Source organism: Heterocephalus glaber, unplaced genomic scaffold, assembly GCF_053883595.1.
Source record: "Heterocephalus glaber isolate CG9 unplaced genomic scaffold, H.glaber_assembly_v1.0 deba00001553, whole genome shotgun sequence".
NCBI lineage: Eukaryota > Metazoa > Chordata > Mammalia > Rodentia > Bathyergidae > Heterocephalus > Heterocephalus glaber.
In genome coordinates this window covers 28,138,494-28,155,552 of record NW_028258344.1, presented here as the reverse complement: position 1 = coordinate 28,155,552, position 17,059 = coordinate 28,138,494, and the positions used below count along the sequence as shown (strand labels likewise).

Genomic DNA, 17,059 nt, shown 5'->3' with positions numbered 1-17,059 from the left:
TGCCTGTGCAGACAGCCAGGCATGGGTTATATCCCACCAAAAGGTGCTAGAGTTCTCCATACAGAGTGATAAAAGCACAAACTTTAAAAGAAATGGGATATGAACAGAGCCAGGAAGACACTCAAAATAATGCCTACCTCACAGTCTAGGACGTACTGGTCACCTCTGAGGAACTTCACTTTCCACAGTTTCAATTACCTACAGTTAACTACAATTTGTAATTTAAAAATTCATAATTTTAAAATAATTTCATTACAGAATATTGTCACAATTTGCTTATTTTATTATCAAATGTTAAATCTTGTGTACCTAATTTTTAAATTCAATTTATCAGAGGCATGAGTGTGAATAATTTCACTACAGAATATTGTTATAATTAGTTTATTTTATTATCAAATTTTAATCTCTTTGTGTACCTAATTTATAAATTAAATTTATTAGAGGCATGTGTGCATAGAGAAAACCAGTGCAAATGGGGTTTGGTATGATCTGCAGTTTCAGGGATTCAATGGAGATCCTGGAGACCATCTGTAGATAAAGGGATCCATTGTAAATTTTGAGAGAGAAAACTTGGCAAAATTTCCCTCATATTGATAAAATGCATGGACCAATGAAATAACTTAAGGTGTCTCCTTCTGTGTTCTGGTATACAATTTAGTTTGCTAGTTTGTTTTTGACTTTTTTGAGACAGGGTTTCTTATCCAAAAGAATATCTGCAGTGCTCTCTCTCAAAATTTGGATAAATATGGTTTTTTGTTTAATTGTTTTGGAATAATAAATATAGAAGTCTAACTCTAACATAAATTATTACTCTAAATTTTATTTTACATACTTTTAATAGAAATAACTTCCTATAAGAAAACTTGGCAAAATTTCCCCCATATTGATAAAATGCATGGACCAATGAAATAACTTAAGGTGTCTCCTTCTGTGTTCTGGTATACAATTTAGTTTGTTTGTTTGTTTGTTTTTGGCTTTTTTGAGACAGAGTCTCACTATATAGTTCACCACGGCCTTGAATTCACTATGTAACCCAGGCTGGCCTCGAATTCACGGGGATCCTCCTGACTCAGCCTCCTGAGTGCTGGGATTACAGGCATGCATCAACACGCCCAGCTGGTACATAATTTAGGAATCCGTGTTAACACAGTAAGAATAAAATGTCCAAGAGATACAAAATCAAAACCTTAGGCTGTGATCAACTTTTAAAATCCATATTAAAGTTTAAGTATGTTGTGCTCCAATATCAACATAGTTACTCTATGCACTTTAAATTTTAAGTAGGATTTAAAGTAATGTCTCATTTTATATAAATTTTATATAAATAAATTTGTAAAATAAATCCCTATTTTAACAACTGAAACTCCAAATTGGATGACAATTTCATGGGAAAAGACTTTTCTGTTGGTATATCCAGAATATTGTCTAATACAATAGACAAATGGGATTCTTGATCACAGATTTTCAAGTGTACTACAGACAATGGAATCATCCTGACCAGTCTACAATGATTTACTTCCAAGTGGTCTATGGAGCATGTCTATCTATTCCAATAGTTTTATGAAAGACAGACAATGAAACCTGGTAAGATAAATTTTCTCTACTACTTGTATAATTCATTGAGCAGATCATATTGATGTAGAAAAAAACAGCTCCTAGAGTAGTGTGAGAAACTGAAAGTGTAAATAAGGATGAAAATGATTAAAATGAATAACTGATAATTTGAAATAGGAAAAGGTTCAAAGGTGGAGGGGTGGCAGGAGGGGAAGGGGAAAGGGAAGAAAGGAAAGGAAAAATCATGTGGAAGAAAAAAACATTGAAACAAAGTCTATGTAAATAGGGAAGGGTGGTGGGGTAAGGGTGCACAGGTAATGGGGAAAAAAATAAGAACTAAGATACATCATGTTCAGGTACAAACACCCAATGATAAATGCAAATGTACTGTATATCTAAAATGTACCAATTAATATATAAATAAAAAAGAAAAAACAGCTCTTGAAGATCTCTTTGAAGATCTCATAAATATATTTTTTATATACTAGAGTCAGTATAGAAAATATTTGGGGAGATGGCCTTAGAAATGTGGAAATCTTTAGTGTTGGAGACAAGAATCCTATAGTATAAAAATACAATGAATACAGAAAATTTAGGAAAGCTATAAATATTAGTCCATTTTCTGTTAGTATAACAAAATGCTTGAAGGTGGATCATTTTATAGAGAAAACATTTATTTAGCTCACAGTTTTGGAGGTTCAAGGGCAGAGCATTGGCACCAGTTTGGCTTTGGTAAGGTCCTTGTGGCAGAGGGCATCAAAATGGCGCATGTTGGAGCAGGAGGAAGAGACTGCTATGGAAATAGGAGAGGAGCAGTCTTGTTCCTTTCTCCTGGCTGCACATATTAAAGTTGCTCTACATCTAGAGTATCAAACTGAGATCCAGGCTAACACATGGACCCTTGGCAAACCATATTCAAGCCAGCCATAGCACCATGATAGCTACAGTTTGGAGTTGGAGGATCAGAGAGCTGTGAAGAAAATTGTTTTCTTTTTGTTTTATTTCAAGATTACTGGTCTAAAAGCAGGTGGGGTTTCCAGGATATGGCTGGGCACATTGTTCCTAGTCAAGGGGAGGGGAGGGTGTACAGGTCTTACCAGCAGGTTCACCTGTTCCATGCCCTCACAGGCTGTGATGTGGATTTAGATTTCTGCCTGGGCTTCTCTGCCTCCCAAGATCACAGATCCAGTTCCATTACCTCTTAGGCCCATAACTGCAACCCAACCTAGATGGCCCTCCTCTCTCTCTCTCTCTCTCTCTCTCTCTCTCTCTCTCCCTCCCTCCCTCTCTCTCCTCTCTTTCATCTCCCCCTCTTTCTCTCCTTCTTCTCTCTCTCTTTATCCCTCCTTCCCTTTCTCTCTGCCAATTAGTTATTAAATCATTGATCACTGACCTTCCCTCCTTTTCCTTATTTTCCCTCTTTTACCTCTATCATTTGAAACTTGAATTCTTTCGGTAGACTCTAATATATGTCCTTGTTTTTAGCTTGATATCACATTTATCCGTCCATCTGACTTCTGAGTTATTCTTTCACACTAAAAGACACTGTAGCACTTTATTCCATAGGTGAAAAGCTTTTCATGGCTCCTTTACTTGAAACATCAAAACAGCTATTAATATTATTTGTCATTTTATAAGTGATACTTTCATCACATGTATAACCTAATCTTATTTTAATGTTATATCTGTACATTTCATACAACTATAAGGACTCATATTAGAATGTTGAGTTTTTCCTAGTAGCACTGATGTTTAACCACTAATTTATATAGAAAGATTTTTAAACACATAGTGAAAATGAAAAAGTTGTTCTTTCAGAAGATGATACATGAATATGGACTATTTAAAATAAAATAAAATAAATGTAGGTAAAGTACTAACCCAGGGCATGGTTTAATATTAATTCTTTCTCACCCCAAAGAGAAAGGAGAATACTAACATAGGTTGTAGTACATGAAGCTAATATCAGTTCCATGTGATATCTATTTTTTACCCATGATCAACTCACTTCACATAAAGGGTATTCATCATTTTCTGGGGGCTGGAAATCATAAAGGGTTTATTTGAGAGTCAAAAAATCCAAAAGGCAAGTGACTGATTTACTTGAATCTAAATTATTCCCAAGTCACTAAAACAAATGTGTAGTACTTAAAGCACAAAGTGCACATACCATTTGGAAAGTAAAGGTTTTTTTTTCAGTATTTGACTGAGTGAGGAAATTCCTATAGGGAAAAGTTGAAAGACAGGTCTTTGCCTGGATTTCTAGTGATGTGGTTTAAGAAAAGCTGGGTATATTCAGGCACTGGAGCTGAAAAGCAGTTATTGGTTAAATTGTAAAACACTTGCTTTTTATGAAAAATCACTCAGATTAGACAGAAAAAGGGATAAGCTGGGTTGGAACTAAAAGAATAAAGTCTTTGACTTGGATTTCATCACAAGGTGTGATTATGGCTTTCTAAAATATATGCTCCAGAGATTATCCTGAAGAAAAAACTAAGAAAGGTTCCAAGAAGAATGCCTTAGTATGAAAAATGGTACCTTATTATAGCTACAATATAACTCTGTGTCTCTCCAAGTAAAGCAATACAGTGTTATCATGTTTTTCTTTTAGATTTGTTCATGCAAGGCACTAAATTTTTAGTATGAATATTTCTTTTTCTCTATTACATTCTTCTATAAAAAGATAGTGATCAGCTGAATAGTAACAGTGAACAGGACCACAGAAATGTGGCTATAATTCATTTAAAAGTGAATCAAACTTTTAATTGACCTTATGTTTACGATCAATTTTTCAAAGCTCAAATAAGTAAATGCATTTTGACATAAGTGTAGTTTTCCCTGAAATTGGCTGAAATGGGTCTCTGAAATAAGAATTTCAACTTAGAAAGGAAAATAAAGAGGAAAAGCTAGAAAATCCCCCTAGCACTGGTGATCCATTCTTGGATGATACTGATGATGAGATGGACCCAGAGACTGAAGAAGCTTATGAAGAGTTTTGTTTGGAATCAGCGCATAAGTGAAAACAGTAAAGTTAAATTTCAGCATATCAATTTTATAAAACAGTTTAGGTATGATGATTTAGCAGAACACAGGAAAGCAAGAACATGTGTTATACTTATACCAAATTAAGGATGTTGAGTTATGTTACTAATGGATGCAACTTTAATTTTGTTTAACATTATCTGCTAAAATAAACTTTATTCCCTATAACTTAAAATGTGTATATATATAAAATAGTTTATTATGTACAATTAATTCTACTGTTTTGGCTGCAATAAAATCTATTTTGAAATTTAAAAAAAGAAAAAAAAAGAAAACCGCCCTAGCAAAATGGAGACATCAAGGAAAACAAAAAAGCAAAAGTTGAAAACACACAATGTCTACTGCAGAGCACTCCCTTTCTTTAAAGTACAAAAAAAAAAAATGAGAGGGAGAAATGTAAATAAAAGCTTTAGTTTGTATGTAATCACTCTTTTGGGTGCAGAAACTTATATGAAACATTTATTTTCCTCAACACTATTACCTTCGATTTCACTCATACTTTAATGGATTTCATACCTTCTCAAACATTTTTCTTAACTATCTTATAGAAGTTGGTAACTCTCTTCTAACTTGATTTCCCAATAATTCTTTCACATGCTTCTTGGGCTTTAGTTTGTAGATATGACAAAGGCAATAACAAATTAACATATATAATCCAGAAAGTAATATGGACTGTGAAAATATTTTTAACAGAGTAACACAATGTACACAGAAGGCAAAGGAATAGGAAACTATTTTAGATAGGTCATTCAGGAAGAGCCTCTCTGGAGGTAAATTTTGAGAATAGAATCTGGTAAAGCAAAGAGCAACTAATTACCACAGGGAATAGCCAGTCAAAACCTCTAAAGTAGGAATAATTTTGGAATGCTTGAGGCACATTAAAGGTGACCAGCATTATATGAGTGGTACAAAAGAAGGGAGAGAAGCTGAACGATATGACAGTGTAGGGCATTGTTGGGTACCATAGATTTGCTGTAGAATGTAATTCATATTCTGTATATAAAAGTCTTAAAGGTTTCAAAACAGGTTAATGACGTATTCTACCTTATGTTTAAAACAAGGCATTCTGGCCAGAATGCAAAGGGAAGAGTTGGGAAATTTGCTCAACAGTCCTCTGATATAAAATGGAGGCACACATGAGATGGCCCTCAGGACATTAGAAGGTGATTAGGTTTAGATACATTGATAAGACAATTTGATGATGGATTATATTTGGGATGGAGGGTGAAAAGACAAATCAGAGGTGATACCTAGATTTTTATTTTAAAAACTGTATAAATAAGAGTTTCATTAATTGTGAGAGAGAAGTTTAAAGGTGAAACATGTTGGTAGTGTGGAAAATCAAGAGTTTTGCTGGGAGATACCTGTCATATATTCAGCAGTTCATGTTATATAGTTAGTTTGAAATACAAAACTGCACAGGGCAAAAGATATATTAAGAAATCATTGATATCTTAATTGCATTTTTCTGCACATAGAAAAACATCTCATTAAAATCTAATTTTTATTTTTATCTGTACAATAATTAAAAATATTTTCTCATTTTCTTTTAATTTTACTTCAAACTACATTCATTTTTTTCTTTGAAAAAATACAATCTTATTCTTTGGACATTTGGTACAAATCTGATTATTGCATGTGTCTGAACAAGGATGGTATTCAAGATCCCTAACTACATGAGTGAATTCTATTCTTTTCCTATTTTAAAAATGTACCTCCTTTTACATTACTTCCTTTCTACCCCAAAAATAAAAAGTAGAAAAAAATGACTTAGCCTCTCAATAAATCCTATAAATATACCCCCCCCAAAGTTATTTTGGTTAACATACTGTGTCTTGGAAGATACATACCATTTCAAGTTAAATAAAGTTAAATGTGAATAATATTTATCATTTGCCTGGCTCTGCTGGGACTTGTGGAAGTAATCAGTATTACAAAGCAGTCCTGATCTCACAGTTATAAACTTGTAGCGAATGTGTGTTGTCTACAAGTAAAGCAATATGAGAACAAGAAAAAAATGTAAATTAGAAACATTCAAACACTATAATTGGTTAAAGAAGAGATAGGTACCATTGTGCTGCTGGCTTTTGAAAAGTGAAATCATATGCAGCTATGTGTAGAGAGTAAAACAATACTGTGAAATTCACAGCAGAGCATGGCTTACCAAGCGGTTGGCCTGCGATGATCCTGGAATTTTCTCCAGCCACTGCAGCTCTCGCATGTCGCTCGCTCATGTACTGTACGAATGCGTAACCTTTGTGAACTGAGCATCCAACTATTTTCCCGTACTTTGAAAAAATGGCTTCAATGTCAACTTTCTTGACGATGGCTGTATTTAAATTGCCGATGAAAACACGGGAGTTGATGGATTTGGGATCATTCTTATTGGTAACGTTGCTGGTCTGTGTTTTGCCAGTCATGGTTGGCTCACCTTGTTTTAATCCTTAAACAAATAAACAAAAAAACCCACAAACAATGAGAAAGCAAGTAATTATATTCAATAGATATCACTGGCTTTTAATATTTTTCAGTATTATACTTCAGAAATCTCAAATTCCTGTTACTGATTTTCTTGAGAAGAAAATTGCATAACATAAAAGGTACCCATTGCATGGCTAAATGCAGTAGAAAATATTCATAATTACTTAATCTAGAGTTTTAAATAAATTCTTGACTTATTTATCCAGAATTCATACCTGAATAATGACTAAACATTTTGTAATTATTTTTATTTTTAAGTATAATAATTTTTGCAAGCGAAAGTACAAAGAATAAGCAGCATTTTTACATGAACAACAGTGACAAAAAAATCAGCTTAGCTAAAGTCTGATGATAGATGGAACACTGCAAAGTCACTTCTATTTACTTTTTGAGTACATGCATTTTTATTTCTACATTTTCTATAATAAATATACATATTAATCTATTTCAATATCAGAACCCAACAACTGATTGCATTATAGGCTGTGGAAAAGAAAAAAAGGGTATTGAAATCAGAAGTTCCATAAAAAAATTTAACATTAGCACAATTTTGAAAAAAAGAGATTTCACCAGAATTAATTCTGTAGATGCTATTTAATTCAATCAATACTATGTTAGTTAAAAAAAAAACACATGTAGCCAGTGTTCATCAATGATTGCCAATTACAGGTAACTGCTGAAATTTTATTCTCAATCTCATTTATTTATTCCTTTAACAAAAGACTCCTATGTTGCTCAAGGACTGTTAATTAAACTGCTTAATTAAACTCAATGAAACTTACTTCCAAGTACTTTAGAGCTTACAGATTTAGGTTTAAGAGCTTAAAAATTCATTTAGAAATATTTATTAAGTTGTATATTTTGCCAAGCATCATTGTCTGTAGTAACTATTGATCTAAACAAGCCACTAATTTGAAACTAAAATTTCAACAAGGTTATACTCTGTGACATTGATGACCATTGTTTAACATTGGCTAATTGATACACTTCGTTAGTACAATTACATATTTATGTGAAGACAGTCATTTAAAATATTACAGCTATTAACATAATAAATGCAACTGATTTTCAAAATCATTTTAAATGACATTTCTAAATTAAATATTAAGGTGGTGGAAGTTCTAACAGCATATAAATCAAACATGAATGAAAATTTACTCACTATGCATTTTAATCCAGAAGCTTCTAAAATCAAGGACCACCAAGGAACACAAAACTGTTTCAAATAAAGTTGTTTATGATTACATCTGGCATTATTAAAGTTTCACTTCAAAGTAGATCCTCATATAACCCATATGTCTTTATAATAAGGGACAATTCAATTAACAAAATATAACAATTCAATTTACAAAAAAGAGTAAGATATCATTAGAAACAAAGATTATAATGCTGCCTTGTGTTATTGCAGTTTAGTAACATTTAAATGATTCTTTTATAAATTATTCACGCTAGGATTAAAGGAAGGAAAGCTGATAATTTTTTCTAAAAATTCCTACAGTCTGAGATATTGCACACTTTCAAACACTGAAAATTAAAACAACAAAATTGAGGTATGTGTATGTAAAATATTAGCTTCTTCATATAATCTAATGTAAGTTCTCTTTCTTGCTAGTACAGGTCAAGGTCAGTTATATAATACATACAAATCATATTGTTTTATATTTGCTCTCATGTTACAAATATTATCAGAAAGATCATAGTTATTTTCAAGGGTAAACATTTTATTTTGTAGTTGACATTTTATTTCCTGGACAGAAATACACTGGTTAAAATGTAAACACAAGAAGTGTTAGATAAAGTACAAAATAAAAGAGAGATAATAAGAAATAGGGAGTTAGATCTTTCTCAAAGGGCAAGGAGATCAAGAGAAGGGGGAAGGGAGGAGGGAGGGGAAGAAAAGGGGATGAAAAAATGTGTTACGTATATGCACCACCTCCACACAAGGAATGCAAACATTATATATTTACAAACATGCAGTAGTATAGAAAATGATCTGAAATTTTTTTTAAATGTTTCAGTGTTTAAGTATTAAGAGAAAAAAAAGAATAGGGTGAATAGAGCCTTGTAGTCTGCATTTGAGAATGGCCCTCAATTATATTTAGTACATTAGTACTGTGAGTTCTGACTGTCAATGTGAACATGCTACCTTTGACACAATCCATTTACCATTATGTGGGTGACTCTCATGACTAACTCTATACTGCCAACTCCATGCTGGAATTGTAATTAATGACTACTAAGCATCCTAAAATATGTAAGAATTTACTCTCTTTCTCTCACGCAAAGACTGACTTCCCAGTTTCTATAAATGTTAAAGAAAATGAATTTTTATGCTGTATATTATCATTTCAACATTCTCTAAAATCAAGCTTCAACTTGATTACTAATGTACTCTCACTTGATAACTAGTGCAGTATTTAGCTTATGTGTCTCTACTACAATAATTTTCAGTCACTTGAAGGACTTTTACTTTGAGCCATAATTGAATAATAGGTATTAAAATAACCCTCCTGATGGCAGGTAGCCATTCTTTGTGGCATAAGATGAAACTAAATGTTGTTTTAATTTGCAATTCTCTGATGGCCAGAGATGCTGAGCATTTTTTCATGTATTTATTGGCCATCTGTGTCTTCTGAGAAGTGTCAATTCATTTCAGTTTCCCATTTATTGACTGGGCCTTTTATTTTGAGGGGTCTATTTTGTTTGAGTTCTTTACATATTCTACATATCAGCTCTCTGTTAGAGGAGTAGCTGGCAAAATTTTTTCCCCATTTTGTAAGTGATCTCATTCTGTTGGTTATTTCCTTTGCTGTGCAAAATCTTTTTAAATTTCATACAAACCCATTTCTTAATTAAATCAAACAATAACAAATGCTGATGAGGATTCAGGGGAAAAGGCACCCTTTTACAATGTAGATGAGAATGTAAACTAGTAAAACCACTAGAAAAATAAGCAAGGAGATTCCTCAAAAAACTAAACTACAAATTCCATTTGACCCAGCTATTCTCATTGTAGATATCTTGAAGAAAGGGTTAAAGACATCATAGTACAGTAATACATGCATAACCATGGTTATAATAGCACAATTCATAATAGCTACATCATGGAAGCAGACTATATGTTCATCAGCAAATGAATGAAGTAAATTTGTTATTTATGCGCTGACAAAAAAGGATAAATGAGACATTTGTAAGACAATGGATGGACCTTGAGACTACAATGTTAAGTGAAATAAATCAGACATACAAGCTTATATATCATATCACTTCACTTATATGAGAAACTCAAAGTAAAAATAAAGATCAAAAGAAAATATAGACAATAAGAACCAATAAGATAGATCTTTTATAAATAGGCACAGAATCTAGAGATGGAGAGAGGGTGAGGGAGGGAAAAAGAGAAAAAAATAATCAAGACATGTTATATATGTGTACCTACTTCCCACAATGAATGTAATCTTTATATAGGACTAACTAGTACTAATAAAAAATGAAATTAAAAATAGATACTATTGACATTCCCAATAAACTCAGGAAGACAAAATAAAAACAAAACAAAAAATTAAGCCTCTTAACTCAAACAATTAGAAAACAACCACAGTGGAAATCTGTATGGAGATTCCTCAAAAAACTAAAAATAGAAATTCCATTTAATCCAGCTATTCCCCTTCTAGGTGTCTTCCCAAAAGAGTTAAAGACATCATACCACAGAGATGTACACATACCCATATTTACAGCAGAACAAATTATAATAGCTAAATCTTGGAAACAGCCCTATATGTCCATCAACAGATGAATGGATAAGAAAATGTGGTATCCATATACCATGGAGTACTACTCTGCCATAAAGGATTAATTTGAGTCATTTGTAGGAAAAGGGATGCAGCTTGAGACCATAATGTTAAGTGAAATAAATCAGACACACAAGCTTAAGTGAAAAATTTAATATGTAAATAATTATGAAATAAAAGACATAATAGGAAAAAAAGAGAAAGAGAAAAAAATGTTATTATAATCCAGCATGGACAAGGTATCTAAAAGTGCACCTTGACTTAGTACAATTGTCTTACATGTTTTTTGGCCTACTATTCAGGTTTTTAATCTGTACATATAATTAGCTTTATAAGGTCTTATAAATAAATGAACCTGACACTGGCAAAATAAAAGAGGCATGGAGGGAAGGGAAAAAAAGAATTGGAATGTGTATGTGTTATGTACATATACTAATTCTCTACAGTGAATATAATCATTATGTACTGCAAACATGTACTAATGAAAATTTTAAAAAAAGGAAAATATAAATGAAGTAACTGTTTTTCAGCATTAAACCACATGCATGCTATGTGAAAGAATAGAATGTAAGGCCTGGGATAGACCCAGTTTTTGCCTGGAAATTAGTTCAGGCTCTTGAGGAGTAGAGAGGGGCTAGGAAGGAAGAACCGCAAACAGTTACAGTTATCTAACTGAGTTGAGGAGACTGAGATCAGACATGGAGTGTGTGAGAAGGTTGTAAACTCAGGTCATTTTCTTAAGACAAGACAGCTCTGCAGAAAGGGAACTCCAGAAATTTGTTTAGGGAAGTCCCTTAAATCTATGCTCACACCTAAAACAGGGCTGCAAAGTACAATATTCCATGTGCCTGGTTGACAAGGTACTGAGCAGCTGTGAACAATGGTTCAAAGACCCACAAAAGGCTGAGAACCATTCAAGTTCCTGCCATCAATAGTGAGGTACATACTGATTCCTGGGAGCATTAAGTTGGACATTAGAAAAACTGAACCTTAGTAATGGGCATAAATTATGTCTAGAGTAATGGTACAACCTAGTAACATTCTAAAAACAAAATATAAAACTAAAATAACCCAGATGTCTATCAAGGGTAATATTTCTTACAAAAAAAACCAGAACTCAATCATAAAATGCACCATATTCAGCATCCACTCAAGAGATTCTAGAGACTTAAAAATTTGAAAAATATGTCCAATGATCAAGAGAGAAATGAAAGATATAAAATGAATCAAATTAAAAACTTTGAAAAAAAATTATAATATTTTTAAAAAATCATTGGATGGCTATTATAGGTGATAAGACAGGAGAACAGAAATGTAAATTTGAAGCTGTAGTACTAGAGAATGTCTAAAATGTAGTATACTGAGAAAACTCTGAAACATAAACTAAACAGAGCTGTTTAACACAAATATACCTTTCTGAAGTCCTATAAGAACTAACAGAAAAATATTAAAAACAGTAGCCAAAGATTTTCTAATTTTGAAACAAATGATAATTTCACAGATAGGCCCAAGAATCTCAATGAATCTCAAGCAGAATAAGTGCACAGGAAAACCACACCAGATATGTAATAAATTAGTGAAAACCAGCAATACAGAAAAAAACATTCAGGGAGTTATTAGTCATTGGAACAAAGCCTACATTAAGACAGAAAAAAATGAGAAACAACAGTCAAAGTAATGTTACAAGTATAAAACAAATGACAGGAGAAAAATTTTTTGTTTTTAATTTAGAAGTTTGAATAGAGCTAAAGTGTTTATAAAAGCTGCTATAAAATAAAACTTAACCTGTAAATTATTTTGGCCCCATAGAATTTTGGTGATGAAGGAAACATTGTATATTGTCATTGTACAAGCAAGATATTTAATAATCATGCATGGTTGATGACTACTTGAATAGAACTGAACAAACCGATTTTTTAATTTTAGTTAATTAAAATAAGGCCTCGATCTAATGGGTTGCTTTACTCAAAAAGGTTTGCAGCGTTCTGCCTCTCTAAACCTCTAGCAAATCAGAAAATTCTGATTATTTCTGTTTAATTCATACCTAGAGAATATGCTTTTGATACTGAAAACTCAATGAAAGATATGATGGCACTAGTTATATTTCAGCACAACAAATACAAAGTTTATATGAGTGGCCAATGAAAACTAGTTCAAAAGATTAAGTCTTAATTCTGAAAATAGTGCAAATGCTGAATCTTCTCTAAAATCTTAAAGAATATGTTTAGAATAAATAAATCTTTTTCATTTGTCTTTGACTAAGATGTATATCTTTGAGTCCCAATGGGATACATTAAGCATTAATTAAAAAGCAGCTCTAAAATATTCTTTAGAGAAAGTACTTCTGGAGAAAATAAAATTAGCAGACTGTAAATTCCACCTTTCCTCCAGATTGAGAGGTCTTCAATTTCCAATAAAAATTTTAGAGTTGCAACCATTCAAATATTCATTGAATAAGAAGCCAATAACAATAATAAATAACCAAGTATTTAAGAGAGTCAGCCAACAATATTGTTACATGCTAAACTCAAGAACCCACAAAAAGATGAAAAGGATACACTAAAAAATAAAAAAAGATAAGTTGTACCTTAAAAGTTATCTGAGGAGTCAGAAATATATGCAAATGAGTGCTATAATATAAGGTAAAAAAGCAAATGTTGGAAGATCTATAAATTAAACTTGTAACTTCTGACAAAGAAAGGTCATATCAAGTTGGAAAAACTTCCTAAAAGTATGTAACATTTTAATTAATCATCAAAAGATGTAAGAATTCAACAGGGATACAGTTAGCTTCTCAGCATACATAAGAGACATTTGTTTTCCAAATATTTAAAAATTCATCTACATGTACTAGAATAATTTATTCATTAAACGTTTTAGTATAAAGTTGCTAATATTCATAATTAGCAAAAGAGGAAACAAAACTGAAATAAACTATTAAAACTGAAAAAGATAAATTGTACAACTATTTTGTGAAAAATCTTATCTTCAAATTGCACTGAAGATGTCCCCATAGCATATCTGGTGATGCCCCTGTTACTCATAAAGATAAATATCAAAATTGTGATTAAAACCTCAAATCTTATGCCTCAAACTGCTGGAATTTTTGTTTGTTTGTTTGGTTTTTTAGGCAGTGTCTGGCTATGTAGTTGAAACTGGACTTGAACTCACTATATAGCCTAGGCTGGCCTTGAACTCACAGTGATCCTCCTGCTTTAGGCTCCTAAATGCTGGGATTACAGGTCTACATCACCACATCCAGCTCAAGCTGCTTTTTGAAAGAAACAAAATATAGAGTTCTAAAAATATAGATTTGGGAATATGTAAATTTGAAGGTAAACATATACATATGAGAGAAAAATATAATCCCAACCTGTATATATTTAGCAATTAAAATATTGATTTTTCTTTAACAATTTTTAGTATTAAGAAAAAACCCTGTAAATTAGAAGAATATTTTATCATAATCAACATACCTAGTATCATTACTTATTATTTGAATAATACCCATTTTATATTTATTTATTTATTAATTTTTGGTACCGGGGATCGAATTCGGGTCCTTGCGCTTGCGCAGCAGGCAGTGAAATCACTGAGCTACATGCCCGGCCCCCCATTTTATTTTGTTACATAATCTTATGAAATAAACCTTAATGGTTGTGTAGTAATAAAGCTATACCATCATTTTCTTTTCATACTTGATGGACATTGTTTCCAATTTTCTTAGGTCATAAAAATATGAAATGAACTCTGAGAAATCCAATAAGGACAAATTTCCAGGATGGAAATGTGTGGGTCAACCAGGACTGGTAGTACTAGTTATCAATCCTCCATTACCTTGCAGAATTGTTGAGCATTTTCCTATTCCCACCAGCAGGGTAGGAAAGTGCCTGTTCGAGCATGCGCAAAGCAATTTTGACATCTGCTAAGTATTGACTAAAGGTATCACTCAAAAGTATTTTTGATTCACTAGTTTTAGAGGGAATGAATGAATAGGCCAGAGCTAAGATTGGGCTGCTCTGATCTGTAATGGCAGATGAAGTTTAAAAATTAAGCTAGGCTGGAATTTATAATAAAAAGAGAATAATTCTTTTATACGGTATAAGTAGTTTTGGAGTTTGCCAGGCATGTCACTAGAGAAAGTCATTAGTATTTTAAGACATAAAAAGTTTATTTTGCTTTTCTTTCTTAAATGCACTTTGTTAAATCTGCAGATATTTAAAAAATATATTGGTGTAACAGTAATACATATTCGGTGATAATTTAAAAATTTGATAGTTTATTGTAAAGAAATTAAAAATACATATGCAAATTCTTGATCTTTCAGAAGTTTTTTATATTAGTATTTCAATTCAGCTATTACTACTACTATGAATAATAGTCATAACAAAATATTTTCTGTTGATACATTTTTGAAAACACTGATCATATTGACATAAAATTCTTCTTTCCACTTTTATAAAACTATGCTCCTCAGGCAGTGAGTATAATATTGGGGAAATAGTATCATATATGAACCTATCCTCGGTTTTCATTTTTCTTCATATTTATTTTGTGCATGAAAAAGTTTTAAAAATTTATTTTTAAAAAGCGTCTACTGACAGACCCCCCAAATTCAAAGACCCATTCAAAAATGAGCATTTGAAATGAACAGACATTTCTCAGACAAAGAAGCAAAAGTAGCAAATAAACATATGAAAAAAGTTCAACATCACTGGTAATTTGAGAGATGCAGATGAAAACAACACTGAGATTCCACCTCACCCCAGAAAGAGTGGCTGCTATCAAGAAATCAACCAATAACAAATGCTGGCGGGGGTGTGGAGAGAAAGGAACCCTTTTCCATTGCTGGTGGGAGTGCAGACTGGTGCAACCACTATGGAAATCAGTATGGAGATACCTCAAAAAACTAGGGCTGGAGGTCCCATTTGACCCAGCTATTCCCCTGCTGAGTATTTTCCCAAAAGAATTAAAAGAATCCTACCACAGAGATATATGTGTACCCATGTTTATTGCAGCACAGTTTGTAATAGCTAAATCTTGGAAACAGCCCAAGTGCCCATCAACTGGAAACTGGATAAAGAAGATGTGGGTTTTTTATAAAATGGAATACTACTCAGCCATAAAGAACGAGAAACTAAAGTCATTTATAGCTAAATGGATGCATACTGAGGCCATACTCTTAAGTGAAATAAATAAGACACATGTGTAAATACCAAATAGTTTCTCTAGTATGAGAAACTGAGAGTTTAAATAAGGATTAAAAGGATTAATAACTAATAATTGATACTTTGAAATAGGAAAAGGTACAAAGGGGTAGGGGTGGTGGTAGGAGACGGGGAAAGGAAAGAATGGAAAGGAAAAATTATGAGAAAAGAAAAAAATAGAAACCAAGTCTATGTAAATAGGGAAGGGTGGAGGGGTGAAGAGTGCACAGGTAATGGGGAAAAAATAATAACCAAGATACATCATGTACAGGTACAAGCACTCAACGATAAATGTAAATGTACTGTATACCTAAAATGTACCAATAAAAGAATTTAAGCAAAAAAAGGGACTACTGAAATTAGAGATGGCATTATTAATTTCACATAAATGTATTGAGAGATTTTTAGGATGAAAATTGGCTTAAAATCTGAGTGTATATAATCAAGAAATTTTTAGAAAGTTTATGAGTGATAATATTTTATTCAATAGCTCATAAAATAAAATGGAGTTCAATATAAACTGAAGTTATTGTACAAAAATTAGAATGACATCAATTTTTAGAGTAAATAATGTTAACTAAAATATCTTTAGAGACCAGATATGAATTGCACTATTAGCTTGTAACATATAAGTAGGTTTCATCTGGAAATTGAAATTGAAATTAAGTAGCTGAGTAGAAAGCAAAAATAAATACATAGTAATGCATAACATAATACTTACTTATAAAATGTTATTTTTTGCATTGGTTATTCTAATTAGTAATTACAATCAATGGACAGTGGTAAGTCAACATTTTAAACAGTTAAGAATTGAAAATATTAATAAAATTTGTGTTAAATGTTATTAAATTGCTTTAGTAAACAGAATATTTGTTAATGGAAGGTGTTAAACTATCTCTAGGGAAACAATTAGTGATGTGGTACAGATCAAATCTTAAGTGGTGGAAGGTCATGACTATGAGAGACCATTACTTTGGTCCATAA

At 32.1% G+C, this 17,059-nt stretch overlaps 1 protein-coding gene across 16 annotated transcripts in view; it reads right to left on the bottom strand.

Annotated features, from left to right (window-relative positions):
• Ralyl (RALY RNA binding protein like) overlaps positions 1-17,059 on the bottom strand; it is a 733,271-nt gene that overhangs the window by 380,107 nt on the left and 336,105 nt on the right. For all 16 annotated transcript variants that reach the window (XM_013071205.3, XM_087190540.1, XM_087190535.1 and 13 more), the window contains one exon: positions 6,761-7,039. In XM_013071205.3, coding sequence (XP_012926659.1) covers positions 6,761-7,016 — 256 coding nt within the window. In that variant the 5' untranslated portion in view covers positions 7,017-7,039. The remainder of the gene's footprint in view (positions 1-6,760; positions 7,040-17,059) is intronic.